We start from the raw sequence: 17,288 nt of genomic DNA, 5'->3' as shown, positions 1-17,288 counted from the left end.
ACCCATTCAAGGCCTTATACAAATCAATCACATCACCTCACAGGTGCGTAGTCTCCATCCGCTGCAATTTGCAGAACTTTAAGCCTCTCTTGGTAAGATGATCCCTTCATTCCCCTCACCAATCTTGTTGCCCTTCTCTGTACACGCTCAAGCAAGTCTACATCCTTCCTAAAATGAGGCCTCCAGGCCTGTACGCAATACTCAAGGCGTGGCCTGAACATTGCCTTATACAGAGGGACAATCACCTCCTTTTCCCTGCTAGCAAAATTCCTATATATCATTGACAAAACCCCATGACCTGCCCTGGCAGCCTGTCTGCATTGCTCAGAAAACTTCATAATGTCCAAATTTGCAGATGATACAAAGGTTGGCAGGTTGTTAATGACAGTATGCTACTCCAACTAGATCTAGATAAGTTGGGAAAATGGGCTGAGAAGTGGCAACTGAAGTTTAACATTGACAAATGCAAAGTACTGCATATGGGTAGCAGTAACCAAAGCGAAATGTACCAACTGTTTGGTACTACACTCAGGAAAGTGAAAAAGACCTGGGTGTAATTGTGCAGTCAAATATGAAGTTCGCTGAGCAGTGCAGGTGGCCTGCCAGGGCAGGTCATGGAGTCTTGTCAATGATATATAGGAATTTTGCTAGCAGGGACAGAGGGGTGATTATCCTGTTATACAAGGCAATGGTCTGGCCACACCTAGTGTACTGTGTACAGGTCTGGAGGGCTCATTTTAGGAAGGATGTAGAGTTGCTAGAACAAGTACAAAGAGGGTCAACAAGATTGGTGAGGGGAACAAAGGGGTGCTCTTACCAAGAAAGGCTTAAGTTCTGCCAATTGCAGTGCCTGCAGATTAAGCACCTGCAGGGTGATCTGATTGAGGTGTATAAGGCCTTGAATGGGTTGAGCAAGCTGTGAATGCTGATGGGATTCTTCCTCTTGCTCAGACTAAGAACCTGAGGGGGGGACAGTTTCAAATTGAGGAAAGATAGTTGTAGAATAGATGTGCAGAAATTTGCGTTTAGCCAGTGGATAGTTGATCGGTGGGACAGGCTTCTATCTTTTGTTGCAGAAACTAATAGCCTAAATAAATTTAAGGCTGAGCTGGACAGGCATTTGGAACGAATGGAGGGGTGAAATGGGAGGTTTTTTTTTATATGGCTGATGCTGCATAAGCTTGCTTTCTTGCATCGTATGCCTCTGCTAATGCTAATATTGTAGATACACCGTAGTTTACCCATAAATTTAGAGTACATATGTAGTGTAAAAGACATCGCTTTAATTGTATCTCATATTGTGGCTGCCTTCACGATGAGATAATCAGGTATTGCGCTACTTTGAATAAATAACGCCTTCTCTAGTAGAGAAGACTACTGTTATTTATTCTCAGTGGATACCACCACTCAGATTGTACCGTTTCAAACCTGTTGGCCTCTCATCGGTGTGTGGGCATGTACCCTGGTAATGCAACATTCCATCACAGTTGCGAAGTGATTCCACAATGAGAAATGCCAAATGGTGTACAGATAATGTATTTAAAGATGAAATGCACAAGACATAATTATATATGGGTTTTGCCTGCCCACCCACCGATTTAACCCCAGGGGCTCACATCTGGTGAGTATGGGCTTGGCACACCCAGGGGCCTCAGCTGGATATCATCATTCTTCTTCTCTTTCTTGGTGATTTCCTTCTACTTCTCTCTCTCTCTCTCTCTCACACACACACACACACACACACACACACACACAGAGGGTAACTCAAATTTTTTTTTGGCTGGTGCAGCATAAGCCTCAGGCTTCCTTGCACCATATGGCTAATAATAATAATAATAATAGGCCAACAGCTTTGAAATGGTGCCATCTTGGGTGGTAGTATCCCCTGAGAATAAATAACAGTAGTCTTCTCTACTAGAGAAGCTCTACTTATTCAAAGTAGTGCAATACCTGGTATCTCGTTGTGAAGGCAGCCACAATATGAGATACAAATAAAACGATGCCTTTTACACTACATACATAGTTTAAATTTATGGGTAAACTATGGTGTATCTACACCGATATTATAGTATTGTATTATTAGTGCTATCTTATATTAGTAGTACAATGCAAGGGTTGAGGGAGAGGGGTTGCTGGAAACTTTGCTCTAGAGGCTAAATGGGTTTCACTGTCCCGTACATCTTCATATACCAAATCCAAGGTGCTTTAAGTGCCAGAAATGTGTACACTTGCAAATGGTCTGTCATTGTGCAGTTTCATGTGCTCGGTTTGGTGCAAAGGATCAAAAATTGCACTCCGTTGAGCTCAAAAACCCACGTACAGTAACACACAATAAAAGCACAGTCCACTTAGCTCAAAAACTTACATGTATTAACTGCCAAGAAGAGCACCCTGCATACTCAATAACGTAACTAGTGAAAAAAATGGGGCGGGGGGAATACAGAGACTTAAGGCAGAGATGAACATTTATCAGGAGATAAAAATCTGTAAAACTTGTTAATAGCAATAAGCCATATGCTTAAAAGGTTGCAGGGAAGTGTTCCATCAGGATACACAGAAATCACCATAACACCAAAAGAATCATTTGTGCTCATTGGTGTAAATGATTCTTTTGGTGTTATATGCCCACTGACATAAATGACCATTGCTTTTTTTACTAAGGTCTGACAGAACACTCAATCAGCTATCACTCCATTATCAGTACATTCTAATGTTCCAGCACTACTGGGATCCAGTTGTATAGAAATATTACAGAAAACCCAAGTGCCAATGGCAGTACAAGAAAAAAGTGTATGTCACCTAAGGAGATACCTGATGAATCAGTATCGGAACCCCTTGGATGAAGAAATGGATACAGGGCAGCATCCATACTTACCAAAAATAAAAATCCAAGATTGAGAAAAATAAGCCCTCAGCACTTCAAAAGCCAGCCAACAGATTCCTACGGCTCAAATTGTCATGGATTATAGCAAAATAATGACATCATCAAGGCTCTCCTGCAAAAGCATAACCCAGTATTTTTTTTTGCTTGCAGGAGCCATACCTAAAGTCAAATGAGAACCCTTCTTTGCATAGCACTACTATTATTTGTAAAGATAGAACTGGGAATGGACCTGGCCATGGAAGAGTTGCCCTCCTTGTGGACAACCAGGCCTGATTTCAGCATTTGCAACAAACAGAGGCAGTAGCAATTAGAATTGCAGTCGGATTTTTACTGATAGTGTGTTGCAACAGACGCTTCTCCCAAACGTCTTACCATCTTACTTCTTGGGGATTTTGGTGCCTCCATAGCCAGGTGGGCAGGAGCGGCAGTGCGTAGCACGTGCTTCTTGATTAGACCAGGGTTCGAGCCCGTGACCACTGCATATCCCCGGAGCAATATGGCCTTAGTTTCTAATGCTCCTAAAAACCAAATAACAACAACATCTTGGGATTTCAGCGAACATAATGGCATGTGGGGGTAATGCTGATATTAATGAAAAGGGACATGTCATAGAGCATATGCCCAACAATGACCCATTCCTTCTAAATATGAGAAATAACACCTTCCATATACCTGTCCATGTGGTTTCTGCCTTTGATCTTTCATCTGCTCCCCTTTACTTACTTGGGGGATAGAGGAGAATCCCAATGGAAATGATCACTTCCCTGTGTATTGTAGTTACTTAGTGGAATACAAGACCTTGTCTTCCAGTAACTAAAAGGTTATCATGGTGGAAGATTGATCAGGCTGATTGGAATGTTTTTCACCATCTGGCAGAATTTGACTTACAAATTGTCAATCAGGATCCTATCAATGATGCAGTGACATAAATCACAGACTTAAAATAAGTAAATTTTTTTAAAGAAAAATTTCATAATTTAAGTGTAAAAAAACAAAATCATAGAAACATAAACCATAAACAGATATGACTGAATACTTTATTCAGAATTTAGCAAATGTGTTACCCAAGCAACTGTGCAAGATAGCAGATATATCCTCCTCTATGCCATTGTTTAAAAATTGGAAAAGTGAATGAAGTAGAATATTGTCACTACTCCTTTTTGTACTGTTCAAACGTTTTTTTACAATTTTTAAATTAGGGCATAGGTGGATATATCTATTCTGCTAGGTTTTCTGGGTAACATATTCAGTACAACCTAATTGGTTCCTGAGTAAGTTATAAGCCAAACCCATGGACTTATGTAATGCTATCATTTGAAGTTCCACAGTTGGTGGCATTCGTGAAGTCACATAGTAATCAGCAAACATGCTTAGCACGTATGCCTCTTGCAATTCATGTCGATTGGCCTTGCCACTTGATAGCATGCCCACGAGAGAGAGAGAGAGAGAGAGAGAGAGAGAGAGAGAGAGAGAGAGAGAGAGAGAGAGAGTACCACCAGTTGCCACAGTAGTTTACAATGTGAAATGTGAATTTTACTAAAATGTAAATAAAATAAAACCACCAAAATATCCATACATATTAAATTCTTAATCCTTCATCACTTAGAAAGTTCGTCAGGCTCAATGAATAATAGATGGTGAGTTTCAAGAAGGAGCAAATGGAAGGGACTCTGAAAGCTGGGCTTTGGTTTGAGGATTGACTGACTTTGAAATAGAAAGCCACTGATTTTTTGAACTGGAGATGCATTCACATGATAAATCTACCTTTAGGATGCAAAGTCATCTCTTATTGCTGCAATAACCTTTGAACTGCATTCAAAATTTGGTCCATCTGTCTCAAATTTTCAGTGCTGATTCAGTATGTGTCCAAATACTTCCATAGGTAGTCATTGAACTATAAATGCAGGAGGAGTTACTACTTCTTTGTCGATAATCCTTGTCTTTGCAATCTCAGCCACAGTTTCACTTGTGCTTTATACAGGATTTTCAGTCTTCAAAATCATGAAAAAACTAAGAGCAGAGTTTCTTCCAAACACCCCTGGATTTGGAGACATTATTCCAAGCATATCAGATGGTTTTCACATCATCCAAAATGTTGAATTTCTTCTGAAATTCTCTAATTGTTTGACCCATTGTCCTTGTCAACTGCTTCAATCAGCTTTTAAGTGTTCGTTGAAGATAGTTGATCTTTGATGGTTGAGTTGTTTGTTGAGCTTTGGCTTTGAGGGGTGCATTAATTCCCTGATCTATTGTAAAGGAGTCATCATTTTGGGAGGCAGAAAAATTATCTTAACGTTAGGATGGTGTTAAAGCATTACAGAATGGCCAGATGCATTGTCCAGAAGCAGCATTACTTTAAAAGGAAAATCATTGTTAGTACAAGATTTCTTGACAGCTGGTACAAAATGATGCACAAACCAGTCTTCAAATATTTTGACATTCATTCAAGCTCTAGCATTAGATTTCCAAATTTCTGGAAAGGTTGTTTTGGGTAAACACTTGAGTGCTCTGGATTCTTGGCATAATAAATTAGTAAGGGTTTCGATTCGCAATCACCTGTTGCATTTGATTCACAATAAAGTCAGTCGATCAATCACAACTTTGAAGCCAGCATAGACTTTCCTTCTATAGCAGTGTGGCTTCATGAAGGCATCAATTTCTAAACATCCCCATTGCATCAGTGCTAAATACCTGTTTTGAACAGTAGCCTTCCTTTTCAATTAGTTCAGCCAATTTGGCTGAAATCATTTGCAGAGTGGGTGTGGGCACTTGTAGCTTCTCCTTTAACTCTGTTATGCCAACCAGCCCTTTTCCAAGAGCAGCCAAACCATCCTTTGCTGCTTGCATTAAATGTTTCAATTCATTGCTGTCTCACAGACAATGCCTTTGCTGAAATTGTTGCTTGATGTCTGATGTTTAATCCATGCAGTCAAATCTACTTTTTTAACTTCTAGAATAAGGCCTTCTCTCTCTTTTTCTTATCACTGTTGATTAAATTGACCTAGTGCTCTTCACTTCCTTTAAATAATTTTCTTCACTCTTCAGAATTGTGCTTCTTGTTGAATGTGATAGTTTGAACTTGGCTGCAGTTTCATTCACTTTCATTCCTGATTCATGTTGATTTAGATATTTCTTGTTTAACTTCTAATGTTATGGCTTTCCTTGACTTTCTGTATGAGCTATTATCCTGATTCATATTACTTTTCCTCCTTTCAGACACAGCTGAATGGGAAAAGGTTTCAAAATTTGTAAAAATATTGTATACTAATAAAAAAATATATTAAAAAGTTCCACAAAAGAGATGTGTTCATTTCAGATGTAGTCTGCACAGTGTAGCCTGCTGTATTAATTGAGTACAGTATCCGAGACAACTCTGCATATTTGCATGATTGCTCAATATAGTTAATTAGCAGGAAGGGAGACAACAAGCAGTAAACAAACGGTATAATTATTACGTGATTACCTCTCACAATGCCCGATAAAATGTTGCTTCAGTTACTAGATTCACTATATGTAAACAACAACAACAACACACACTCACACAGTTCATTAATTCATGTGATGTATGGGATCACTTAGTTACTGGGAGTGTTTACATGTATTTTTGTTTCCATTCTGTGAACAGTGTAGTTCAATAAAATTAGATGAAGGGGGAAAAAAATCATGGATTATATAGCTCTATCATTTTTTATGGTTCAGTAAACTGAAATTATGATTATAATAAGAGAAGAGTTTTACATAATGCAACACATAACAGAAAAAGATTTGGGGATTTTCAAGTTTTGATTCAATTAAACAATGATTCCTATAAGTGGAACCCACTGTACTAGTATATAGTGACCATTGTTGCCAAACCGTTAAGAAGAATATGCTAGTTTGGTCATGGAAGTACATGAATGAAACTTGTTTACTTGAATATATTCCAAATCTTGTTTAAAAGTCATCAGAGATAATTTGATAGAGTGAAAGGGCATTAGTGGTAATTTCCTGCTTTATTCACTTTTCTGATTTCTAAGCAAGGGCATAAGGGAGATACATCTCCTATCCCTGCTAGGTTGCCTGGATAACATATACATTATTCGAAGTGCTTATTATACAGTACTACTTCAGTCATAATAGGAAAAGAATTTGCAAATGCAATTATCAGATAGACTTTGACCAGTGCAAACTTTTAGATGATAGGATTCAGTGTATCAGAACAGTAATAGTGTGAAATTAAGTTAAATATGTTTGTATTTTGGACTTTTACCAAAGCAATTTGGTAAAAGTTCAAATTTTGGGCTTTACAAAGATTGGTAAACTGTAAGATTTACTGAATTTCAGGCTTTTACACAAATATTTGTGTAATTAGTAAATAGTAACGCACACAAATATTTTTATGTAGTCTAGGATAATGCATATAAAAGTGGCACTCAAATGGATCGATTTGGTTATATTTTTTTAGGTATACAATGGCACATATTTGGGCTTGTCCACCCAGCGAAGGAGATGACTATATATTTCATTGCCACCCGCCAGAACAGAAAATACCAAAACCAAAGAGACTTCAAGAATGGTATAAGAAAATGCTAGACAAAGGAATTATTGAAAGGATAGTTTTGGATTATAAGGTATGACTTACATCAGAATTAAGTAGTCATAAATTTTTATTAGTCCACCTTCTGTGATTTTGTTTCAGGAAAGATCACATTTATGTTGTTTTTAAGATTCAAATAAAATGTTATTTCTGAATAGTTTAAATTTAAGGTTTTTCTTGTGACTTATAATTGGAAAAGAACAGACTTGTATAAAATTATGCTTAATAATAAATTTACTGAAATTTAATGGTTATACCAAAGCAGATTGCTCAGATCAAATAATAAAATCACATATTATTCAATGTTTCAGAGCCTCTTTTTGCTCAGTTTTTCAAGTCTTCTAAACTGCTTGGAAAGTTAGAAAGAAAGAATAAGGTTAATTAAATTGTTGTAATTAAGGAGGTTACCCAAACTTCATTGCTAGCTTGTTCTTTTCTTTCATTGTCATTTGGATTCTATGTGGTCAGCTACTGCTGCTGCAAGAACATCTGGTGATTAATTTTGACTTATGTTTCAGATTATTGGATAGGGAAGTTTGTTGAAGTTTCCTCATTTCTATTGATTGTTGCTTGGCAATGGCATCTTACAAATATACTATGAATCAGTGGTGGTGGTGGTCATGTACTCTTAGTTCACGTAGTTTGAAACCCTACTATATAGAACTTTATAGTATTCTTCAATTCTTGCTATGGTTTCTTTGCATTGCAGCTTGTATGTAAGACCACATGGATTATAGATTCTTCTTTGTTTTTTATGGATGTGTTTTATAGCAACCTGGATCCTGCATAGTGAATAGAAACATTTGAATATATTCGTGTTTCTAATTATTCAACAGTATATGTTGTTGCTGTCTGCTATCTTTTGACTTACTCCTAAGTGAATAGGATATTTTGTATTGCTTTGGTTGTTTAGGTATTGTCTTTAGATGCCGTTGTGGTGTCCACTGTGACTTTCTATAACATTCTTTGGTATCTGTTGTTTGCTACTTGTTCTCTAATCATTCCAGTTCCGATGTATAGCCCTTATCTTAAATCCTGAACTCTCTTCAAATCAAACTCCTTCTTTTTTGGGAAATGGATAAGTTGATTGGTAGTTAAGGAAGAATCCCAAGTCGGCAGATTTTCTCTAAACTTTTGTATTTGAACTGTTATCCAGTATTGTTATTGTGACATAGAAACGGGCAGCTATTGATTTTCTATTTATTTTATATTTTATGCTGGGATGCTTTTGGTTGGTTTCCTTGAAGAAATGGCCAAGTTTCAGATGTACATTATTTTGTTAAACTTCAGGATTAAAGTATGCTTCTTCAGCTGCCATTTCTGAGTTATGTTTGTTATTGTTAGGGGGTTATGATTTCCTATTTTAGAAAATAGGAAATCATATTTGGGATTCTCTAGTTCTTTTCTCTTAAATAGGATTTGGCATCTTGTAAAATTATCAACATGAATGTGGATTCTATCAAAGGAAATGTGTTGATCCTGTGGAAGTACTTCTATAATTGAATTTTTTGACTAAGTCTTTGGATTTCTTGATGATTGCAATTACTTCTACTCTTTCTAAAGTAATGGAGAAATCAACCGTCAACTCTTAAATTACCTAGAAACCTTCCGTCTGATCAACGATCTCCAGTATGGATTCTGTCAGTGTCAATCCACTGGTGATATTCTGGCTTATGATACCCATTTATGGACAAATTCAATGGAAAAGTTCGGTGAAACACGAGCAGTTGCTCTTGACACCTCAAAGGCTTTCAATCGTGTTTGGCATAAAAGTCTTCTAAACAAGCTTCCATCTGATGGTTTGCCAACTGTTTTTTGTAATTGGTTATCCAGTTTTCTCTCTGATTGCTCGCTGAGGGTGATGGTAGATGGCTCTCTGTCTGCTAACTCCTCCACTAATTCTGGTGTCCCCCAAGGTTCAGTTCTTTCCCCCCACTCTTTTCCTCTTGTATATTAATGACCTTCCATTGACTTCAAATCTTATCCACAGTTTTGCCGATGATAGCACATTGCATTCCACTTTCCGTTTTGAGAAACCTTGCCCTGCTCAATCAGCTTCAACTTCTTGAATATCTGCTACTAATTCCTTAAATGCCGATCTCCAGGTAATTCTCCAGTGGGACAAAGACAACTTAGTTGATTTCAACCCTTCTGAAACTCAGTCTTGTCTTATATCTCGCAAAAAGGATTCTTCTGCTCCTATGCTTACCTTTAGTGACACTCCGATTTCTAGGAAAATGATATATCTCTTTTGGGGATTACCCTGATTTCTAATCTCTCTTGGCACAAGCACGTTACAAATATTGCTTCCTCTGCATCTAAAAAACTTGGTTTTCTCTTTCACTCTCGGCGTTACTTCTCTTCCAAACAGCTATTCACTCTGTACAAATCGAAAATGCACCCTACCATGGAATATTGTTTCCACATCTGGAGCAGTGCTCCCAAAACCTCTCTCAGGCTTCTAGATTCTGTTCAGAGAGAGTATTAGGTTAATTAATGATCATCTCTAACATTGTCTCTCCACTCTCTGTCTCATAGACTTACTATTTCTGCTGCATGCCGTTTCTACAGATTCTTCCATGGACACTGTTCTTCTGAATTGGCTTCTATAATTCCCGCTCTCTCTTTCAAAACAGTCCAAACATGTACTGCCGCCAGCCAACATCCATTTACTGTCCATATTCAAACTCACTGAACCACTTTTCATCTTCCTTATTTATTCATTCAGCTGCTGTTTTGTGGAACAACCTTCCTTCATACATATCTCCTGAAAATTACAGTCTATAGCAGTTCAGGTCTGATGTCAACAAATATCTTCTTTTGTCTTCTCAACCTCCAACGCAAGCACGGTACTAAGTACTATAGGTTCTGATATCTCTCGTTTGTGGTTTTCATTAAAAAAAAAAAAAAAAAAAAAAAGCTTCTTCAGAGTGACCTAGATAAACTTCTGGGATGGTCAGAAAAGTGGCATAGCTGCCACTTTTCTGATCCACAAATTCAGCAAAGTGCAAGGATGGTCTTACACCTGGGGAACAGTAATCCCAAAATAACTTATACACTTGGTGGAGTTGAACTAAAGTCAGTAGTGGAAGAAAGGGACTTGGTAGTTACCATATGGTCAGACATGAAGACTCAGAGCATTGTAGACAGGTTGCAAGGAAGGCCCATGGTGTCCTATCAATGATTTATCAAACCTTTGCTAGTAGAGATAAGGACGTCATAATTCCATTATATAAGGCTATTGTTAGACCATGTTTGAAATACTGTGTTCAAGTATAAAGATTGCACCTAAAAAAAAAAAAAAAAAAAAAAAGACATGACTTCTTGAAAGGGTTCAAAGACGGGTAACTCACCTGGTGAGTTCAGCAAAAGGACATCCATATGAGGAAAGACTGAATATGTGGGTTGCACAACTCGAAAACTAGGCACAAGGCACTGAGAGGCAAAAGTAAAATGAAACTTGATGTGATATGGAGAATAGAAAAAAAAAAAGGGCGAAATTTTCATGGTTATAAATGATTCTAGAACTAGGGGACAAAAATTTGAGTTACTGGGAGAGACGTTTAGATTGAATTGCAGGAAGTTTTATTTTAGCAAGCTAGTTATAAATTACTGGAAAAAGTTACCTACATGGGTGGGTGAGGCTGATAGTTCGGGAAAATTCAAGGGTCAGCTGGATAGTTACCTACAGGAGGCGGAAGATGTGGAGGTTGTCTATTTCCTTTTCTTTTATTATTTATTAAGCATTTTATTTAATTTTATTATTATCATTATTTTACTGTTTTTTTTATTTTTTGGCTTGAGCAGCATAAGCCTTAAGCTTCCTGCACCATATGGCCATTACTAATACTAATACCCTCTTCACTGCTGGAGGAACTGTTCCTTGTTTGCTTCCTGCACCATATGGCCATTACTAATACTAATACCCTCTCCACTGCCAGAAGAACTGTTCCTGATTTAGTTCACCCAGTTTAATGTTTTTTTGTTTTTTTTTTTTGTGTATGATAAATATTTAGTTTACTCAGTTTAGTAAATATCTTTGGCAGTGTTATATTTTTTAATATTTATATTCAGAATTAATTAAACTCTTTTTTTATAATTTGAATCTTTTGATAGGATATCCTAAAACAAGCAACAGAGGATAACCTTAAAAGTGCATCAGAACTACCATACTTTGAAGGAGATTTTTGGCCTAATGTTTTAGAAGAAAGTATAAAAGAAATTGATCAAGAAGAGGAGGAGAAGCGAAAAGCAGCGGAGGCTTCTGCAGCTGCTGCTGCAGCAGCTGCAGCTGCTGTTTCAGAAGCTAGTGGAGATGGTGAAACTGAAGGGCTTGATGTAAGATACTCTTATATTTCAACTAATATTATTATAGCTAAATGAATTTTTATAATAACTTAAATTTTTCAAATATTGTATATTTTAAATATCAGTTTTCTAGAAAGTATGTGTTTTGTGCTTCATAATTGTGACCATGGACCAAAGGGGAATGGGCAAATTTGAGGGGCCATATAGGTGGTCAGTGGATATAGATTGGCCAAGAAGAATTGCACGTTGGAAGCAGAACCTAACAATGTCTTTAAAATTGACCAAAATTATTTTAATCTCCTGGAATAAAAATCTGTTTTGTGGTGGTCCTTAATTTTTACTAAACTGCAAAAAAAAAAAATAAAAAATAAATATCAAAATGCGGTAAAAATCATCTGGTTTCATCAAATTGTTTTCCATCAGATAGTGTATGTATTATGCAGAAAAGTTCTGTTTATTTTTATTATTATATGCATGTGTCATAAATAATTTCCTCTTTGGAGGAAGTGCAGCACATTAGCTACCCCAATATCAGTTTGAAACATGTCTATGGTTCAATCAAGAAAACGACGATCCCTCTGGTCTTTCACAGACCAAAGGAATTAAGAATATATATCAAGGTTCAATACATGGAGTTTGGCAATTATTGCCTGACATCTGGCCTTGAGTGGTCTCTCACCTTTTATGAGAATGAGTAACTGAACAGATTAGTGGCCAGCACATGGAAGGAGATTTTAGGAAGTGACTATATCTGCATAACGTTTCTCCCCCCCAATCTTTGTCTCTGCACACATCTTGAGATGTATACGTATTTATATATAGTACGAGGCATAGTTATAAAGTGTGAGAGGCATTGCTTTTACCAGGTTCATGCCAGTCTTGGATATTCAACAATTTGCTCAGTCAGTATATTGAAATGTGGCAGTACCTTATTATTCCCCCCGCCCCCAGTTAGTTTATTATAAATTTATTATAAATACTGATGCATTATAATTTAAATGTTTATTGCTCAACTTTTAGTTAGGTAAGTGTTAAATGTGTGAGACTTCAAATTATAAACATAAATCAGGTAACCAGAAGTGTAAGGAGCAAAAGGGAAGATTGAATAACAAAGGCATAGGCCAGAGAACTGCTACTCAGTTTTTTAAAAGTAGGCAGTACTGGTTAAAGAACATGCTTCATTCTTATTTCATGTTATCCAGAGTGCAATAACAGTATCCACAGATGGATTCTTCAGTCTAAATAACTCTACTGGTAGCCTACACAAGGAATCCTGACGGTATCGATAACTTAAAACAGAGGAGTGTGAGAAAAGCTTAGCTAATGTTGAAGTAAAAATACCAAATGAGTGTCTTGCCAGTTCTACTGAAGATGTGTAAAAAGTCACTTAATAACTACCTAAACAATCCTGAACTTTTTATTTTATGTACATTTATGATTCAGTGTGTCAAATTATATTGTAACATTTGTTACAGGATATTTAAATATATTTAATATTATTAAATTTTTTTATTTTTTTTAAACTTTTTTTATTACAATATTCACATTTCAAAATGAAATAATATTAAAGCTAACAATAGATTTAATCTTACTGTGAGAAATCACTTGTTGGAAATTTTTCACACTTCTCAACATAATGAAATTAACTTCAACTAGAAGTATAATTTCATTATACACTTATGTAGACACTTAGTTTATCGACATGGTTCCTACAAATAACTGGGTAAAACCAGCTTGTAAAATTGAGATTTTACAAGCTGTAGATAATGTACTGCATTCTAAGATATATATTACCAAACAGTTTGGTATTCCTAAGAGTACATTGTTTGCCATTCTGAAAGGTCAAGAAAAGATTGAATGCTTAGAGAAATCTGTTGCATCAGAGGATCAGAGCACAAAAGGTGATATATCCAGACCTTAAAAAGGTACTCTTGGAATGGCTAATGGTGATGCATACAAAAAATATATCTGCAGACAGAAATATTTTAAAAACTATGGCTGAATTATTTGTGGATTGAATGAATATTGAAGATCTCAAGTCTTTCAAGGTATGGTTCCAGAAATTTCACTTGTCATGGGCTGTCTTTCAAAAAAGTGTGCAGTGAAAATGCAGCTGTTGATACTGAAGCTACAAAGGAATGAAAGAAGAATCGTTTAAAAAATGTTTTTTTTTTTTTGACATATGACCAGAACACCTTCAGTGACTCCCCTTCTCCAAGTTTTTACCAGATAAAATGCTAACATTTAAAGTTGGGAAATGTAGCAATAGAAAAAATGACAAAACATTGTAGTACCATTCTCCTCTGGCACAGAGAAGCTTCCTCTCTTGGTCATTGGGAAAGCCCAGAAACCTTATTGCTTTAAAAGGTTGAAGACATTGCCAACTATATAATGAGTAAACCAAAAAGCTTGGATGGCATAAAAATTGTATTAGCATTAGCATTAGTAGAGGCATTTGATGCAAGAAAGCAAGCTTATGCAGCATCAGCCAAAAAAAAAAAAAAAAAACCCACTTCCACTTCACCCCTCTGTTCGTTCAAAATACCTGTCCAGCTGAGCCTCAAACTTATTTAGGCTATCAACCTCCACGACAAGGGATGGAAGTCTGTTCCACCAACCAACCAACCAACCACCTGCTGGCTAAAGGCAAATTTCTGCACATCTATCCTACATCTGTCTTTCCTCAGTTTGAATTTATGCCCTCTCAGGTGATTAATCTGAGCTAGAGGAAGAATCCCATCAGCATTGAGCATGCTCAAACCATTCAAGGCCTTATACACCTCTATCAGATCACCTCGCTGGTGCCTAGTCTCCAGACACTGTAATTTGCAAAACTTAAGCCTTTCTTCGTAAGAGCACCCCTTTGTTCCATTCACTAATCTTGTTGCCCTTCTCTGTACTCGTTCCAGCAGCTCTACATCCTTCTTGAAATGAGGCCTCCAGACCTGTATACAGTACTCTAGGTGCGGCCTGACCATTGCCTTATACAAGGGAATAATCACCTCCTTATCCCTGCTGGAAAAATTCCTGTATATCATTGACAATACTCCATGAGCTACTCTTGCAGCCCATCTGCACTGCTCAGAGAACTTCATATCTGCCTGCACAACCACCCCCAAATCCCTTTCATTCTCTACCTCTCAGTGTAGTACCACAGAGTTGATACTTTGCTCTGGGGTTGCTGTTTCCCATGTGTAGTACTTTACATTTGTCAATGTTAAACTTCATTTGCCACCTCTCAGCCCATCTGCTCAACCTTTCCAGATCCTGTTGCAGCAGCATAGTGTCAGTAGTGTCCTTGACAACCCTACCAACCTTTGTATCATCTGCAAACTTGGACATTAAGCTTTATATACCATCATCAATATCATTTATAAATACAGAAAACAATAATGGACCCAACACTGAGCCCTGAGGGACTCCACTAATAACATCAGTCCACGATGAGCAGTGTCCATTGATTACCACTCTCTGTCTTCTCCCCCTCAACCACCCCTTTATCCATAGCAGCAATTTGCCTCCAATGTCACACTGCTCCAATTTGTGTAGCAGTCTTCCATGTGCAACAGTATCAAAAGCCTTTCTAAGATCCAAGTATATAATATCACAGCTATTCCCTGTATCCAGTTCTTTTGTGACTGCATCATAGTATCCAATCAAATTGGTCAGGCAAGACTTCCCCTTAACAAAACCATGCTGTGTCTGAGCTATAACTGAAGTCTTGTCTAAATGATCCTGCAGTGCTTCTTTAACCAGTGCCTCCATTAATTTTCCTGGAACAGAAGTTAAGCTCACAGGTCTATAATTACTTGTGTCAGCTTTTGATCCTCCTTTGTGAATTGGGGTCACATTTGCACATTTCCAGTCTATGGGTACCTCCCCTGAGTCCAAGGAAGCTCTCATAATTATGGCTAAGGGTTTGCTTACTTCCTTTGCTGCCTTCTTTAATATAACTGGATAGATCCCATCCACCCCAGGTGCCTTTCTTGTGTTTATCTTCAACAGTTTCTCCTCCACTTTACTCCCAGTTATTTCAAGATTCTGTAGCTTACTGCTAGAGTTGAATACACCTCTGGCATTCCCCCTCGCTGAATAACTCCTCATGTGTGAATGTCGATGCAAAATATTCATTTAGTTTGTTAGCTACCTGAGCAGGATCATCAACAGTTGACCCATCAATATCAAGTGGACCAATCTGATTCATCCCCTTCCTTCTAGAGTTTACATAAGTAAAGAACTCTTTGCTGTTTTTCTTTGCATCCCTTGCCAAGGATTTCTCGTAATCTGCATTCGCCTGCCTAACCTCCTTTGTAACTTGGTTGCATATCAACTTGTATCTATCATAGGCTTCTGTGTCATGTGTTAATTTGTAAGTATCCCATGCATTTTTCTTCTCTGCCATATGCCTCATTAGTTCATCTGACATCCATTTTGGCCTAAACCCTGAACAATATTTCTTAGTTGGTATGTAAAGCCTAGTAGCTTCCAAGATAAGTTCTTTGAATGCTTCCCATTTTGAATTTGCTGTTGGTAACATCATCAGTTGGTCCCACTGTATAGAATTTAAATACTGTCTCAGTCCATCGTAGTCGCCTTTACGGAAGCAATAACCCTTCCCTTTACCCCTAATGGTAGTTACCTCTTTGAGTAAATCCCACTTCAGCACACTGATCACTGCCACCTAGTGGTTCATTTATCTGCAGATTCTTAATGCATGAAGAATCACTGCTGATAATCAAATCAAGAGTATTACTCCCTCTAGTTGCCTCCCGAACATGCTGATGTAGAAAACAGTCATCCAATAAATCCACAAAAGGCTTGCTAGTGTGTGAGTGACCAGCCCCCAAATTCAAGTCAATATCTGGGAATTAAAATCTCCCATTATAAGACTCTCTGATTTACTGGCCCACTCTATTTAACTGTACAGTTTCTTATTATACTCATCAGAGTCATTAGGCCTATAGCACACTCCTACTCTCAATTTTGATCTCTCAATGCTTATGTCACACCAAACTGACTCAACACTGCACTGTCCATTGGCACCTCCGTAGCCAGGTGGGAGGAAGCAGCAGTGTGTAACGCACGCTTCTTGATTAGACCGGGGTTCGATCCGGTCACCACCAAATACGGGGAAGCGGAAAGATCAGGGAATGATCACCACATATTCCCGGAGCAATATGGCCTTAGTTGCTAATGCTCCTAAAAACCAAATAACAAACAAACTACAAACAAGCACTGTCCAGCGATGTCGACTGGCTTCACTTCCTTGGTTTCTATGGGTTTCTTAACTAATAGCATAACCCCTACCCCCCTTCCTATCCTGTCTATCTTTTCTGTAGACGTTGTACTCCCCAAATTCCAGTTCTGCATCCCTTATATCTGTGTGACACCACGTCTCTGATATCCCAACAATATCTGCCTTTGATGTTTTGAGCAATACCTCAAATTCATCAAATTTATTTACTAAACTCCTAGCATTGGTGTACACGCAAGTTTACCTGCACCTGTTTCTATTCTTAG

At 37.6% G+C, this 17,288-nt stretch overlaps 1 protein-coding gene across 1 annotated transcript in view; it reads left to right on the top strand.

Moving 5' to 3' along the window:
• The window catches only part of LOC150079691 (histone lysine acetyltransferase CREBBP-like), a 487,331-nt gene that overhangs the window by 392,890 nt on the left and 77,153 nt on the right, over positions 1 to 17,288 (top strand). Inside the window, exons 23-24 of the mRNA XM_090384101.1 lie at positions 7,329 to 7,494; positions 11,577 to 11,798. Of these exons, the coding sequence (XP_090240227.1) occupies positions 7,329 to 7,494; positions 11,577 to 11,798 (388 nt within the window). The remainder of the gene's footprint in view (positions 1 to 7,328; positions 7,495 to 11,576; positions 11,799 to 17,288) is intronic.

This window comes from Mastigoproctus giganteus, chromosome 10, assembly GCF_048544385.1.
Source record: "Mastigoproctus giganteus isolate SK-2022 chromosome 10, ASM4854438v1, whole genome shotgun sequence".
Lineage (NCBI taxonomy): Eukaryota > Metazoa > Arthropoda > Arachnida > Uropygi > Thelyphonidae > Mastigoproctus > Mastigoproctus giganteus.
This window is presented reverse-complemented; position numbering and strand designations above follow the sequence as displayed.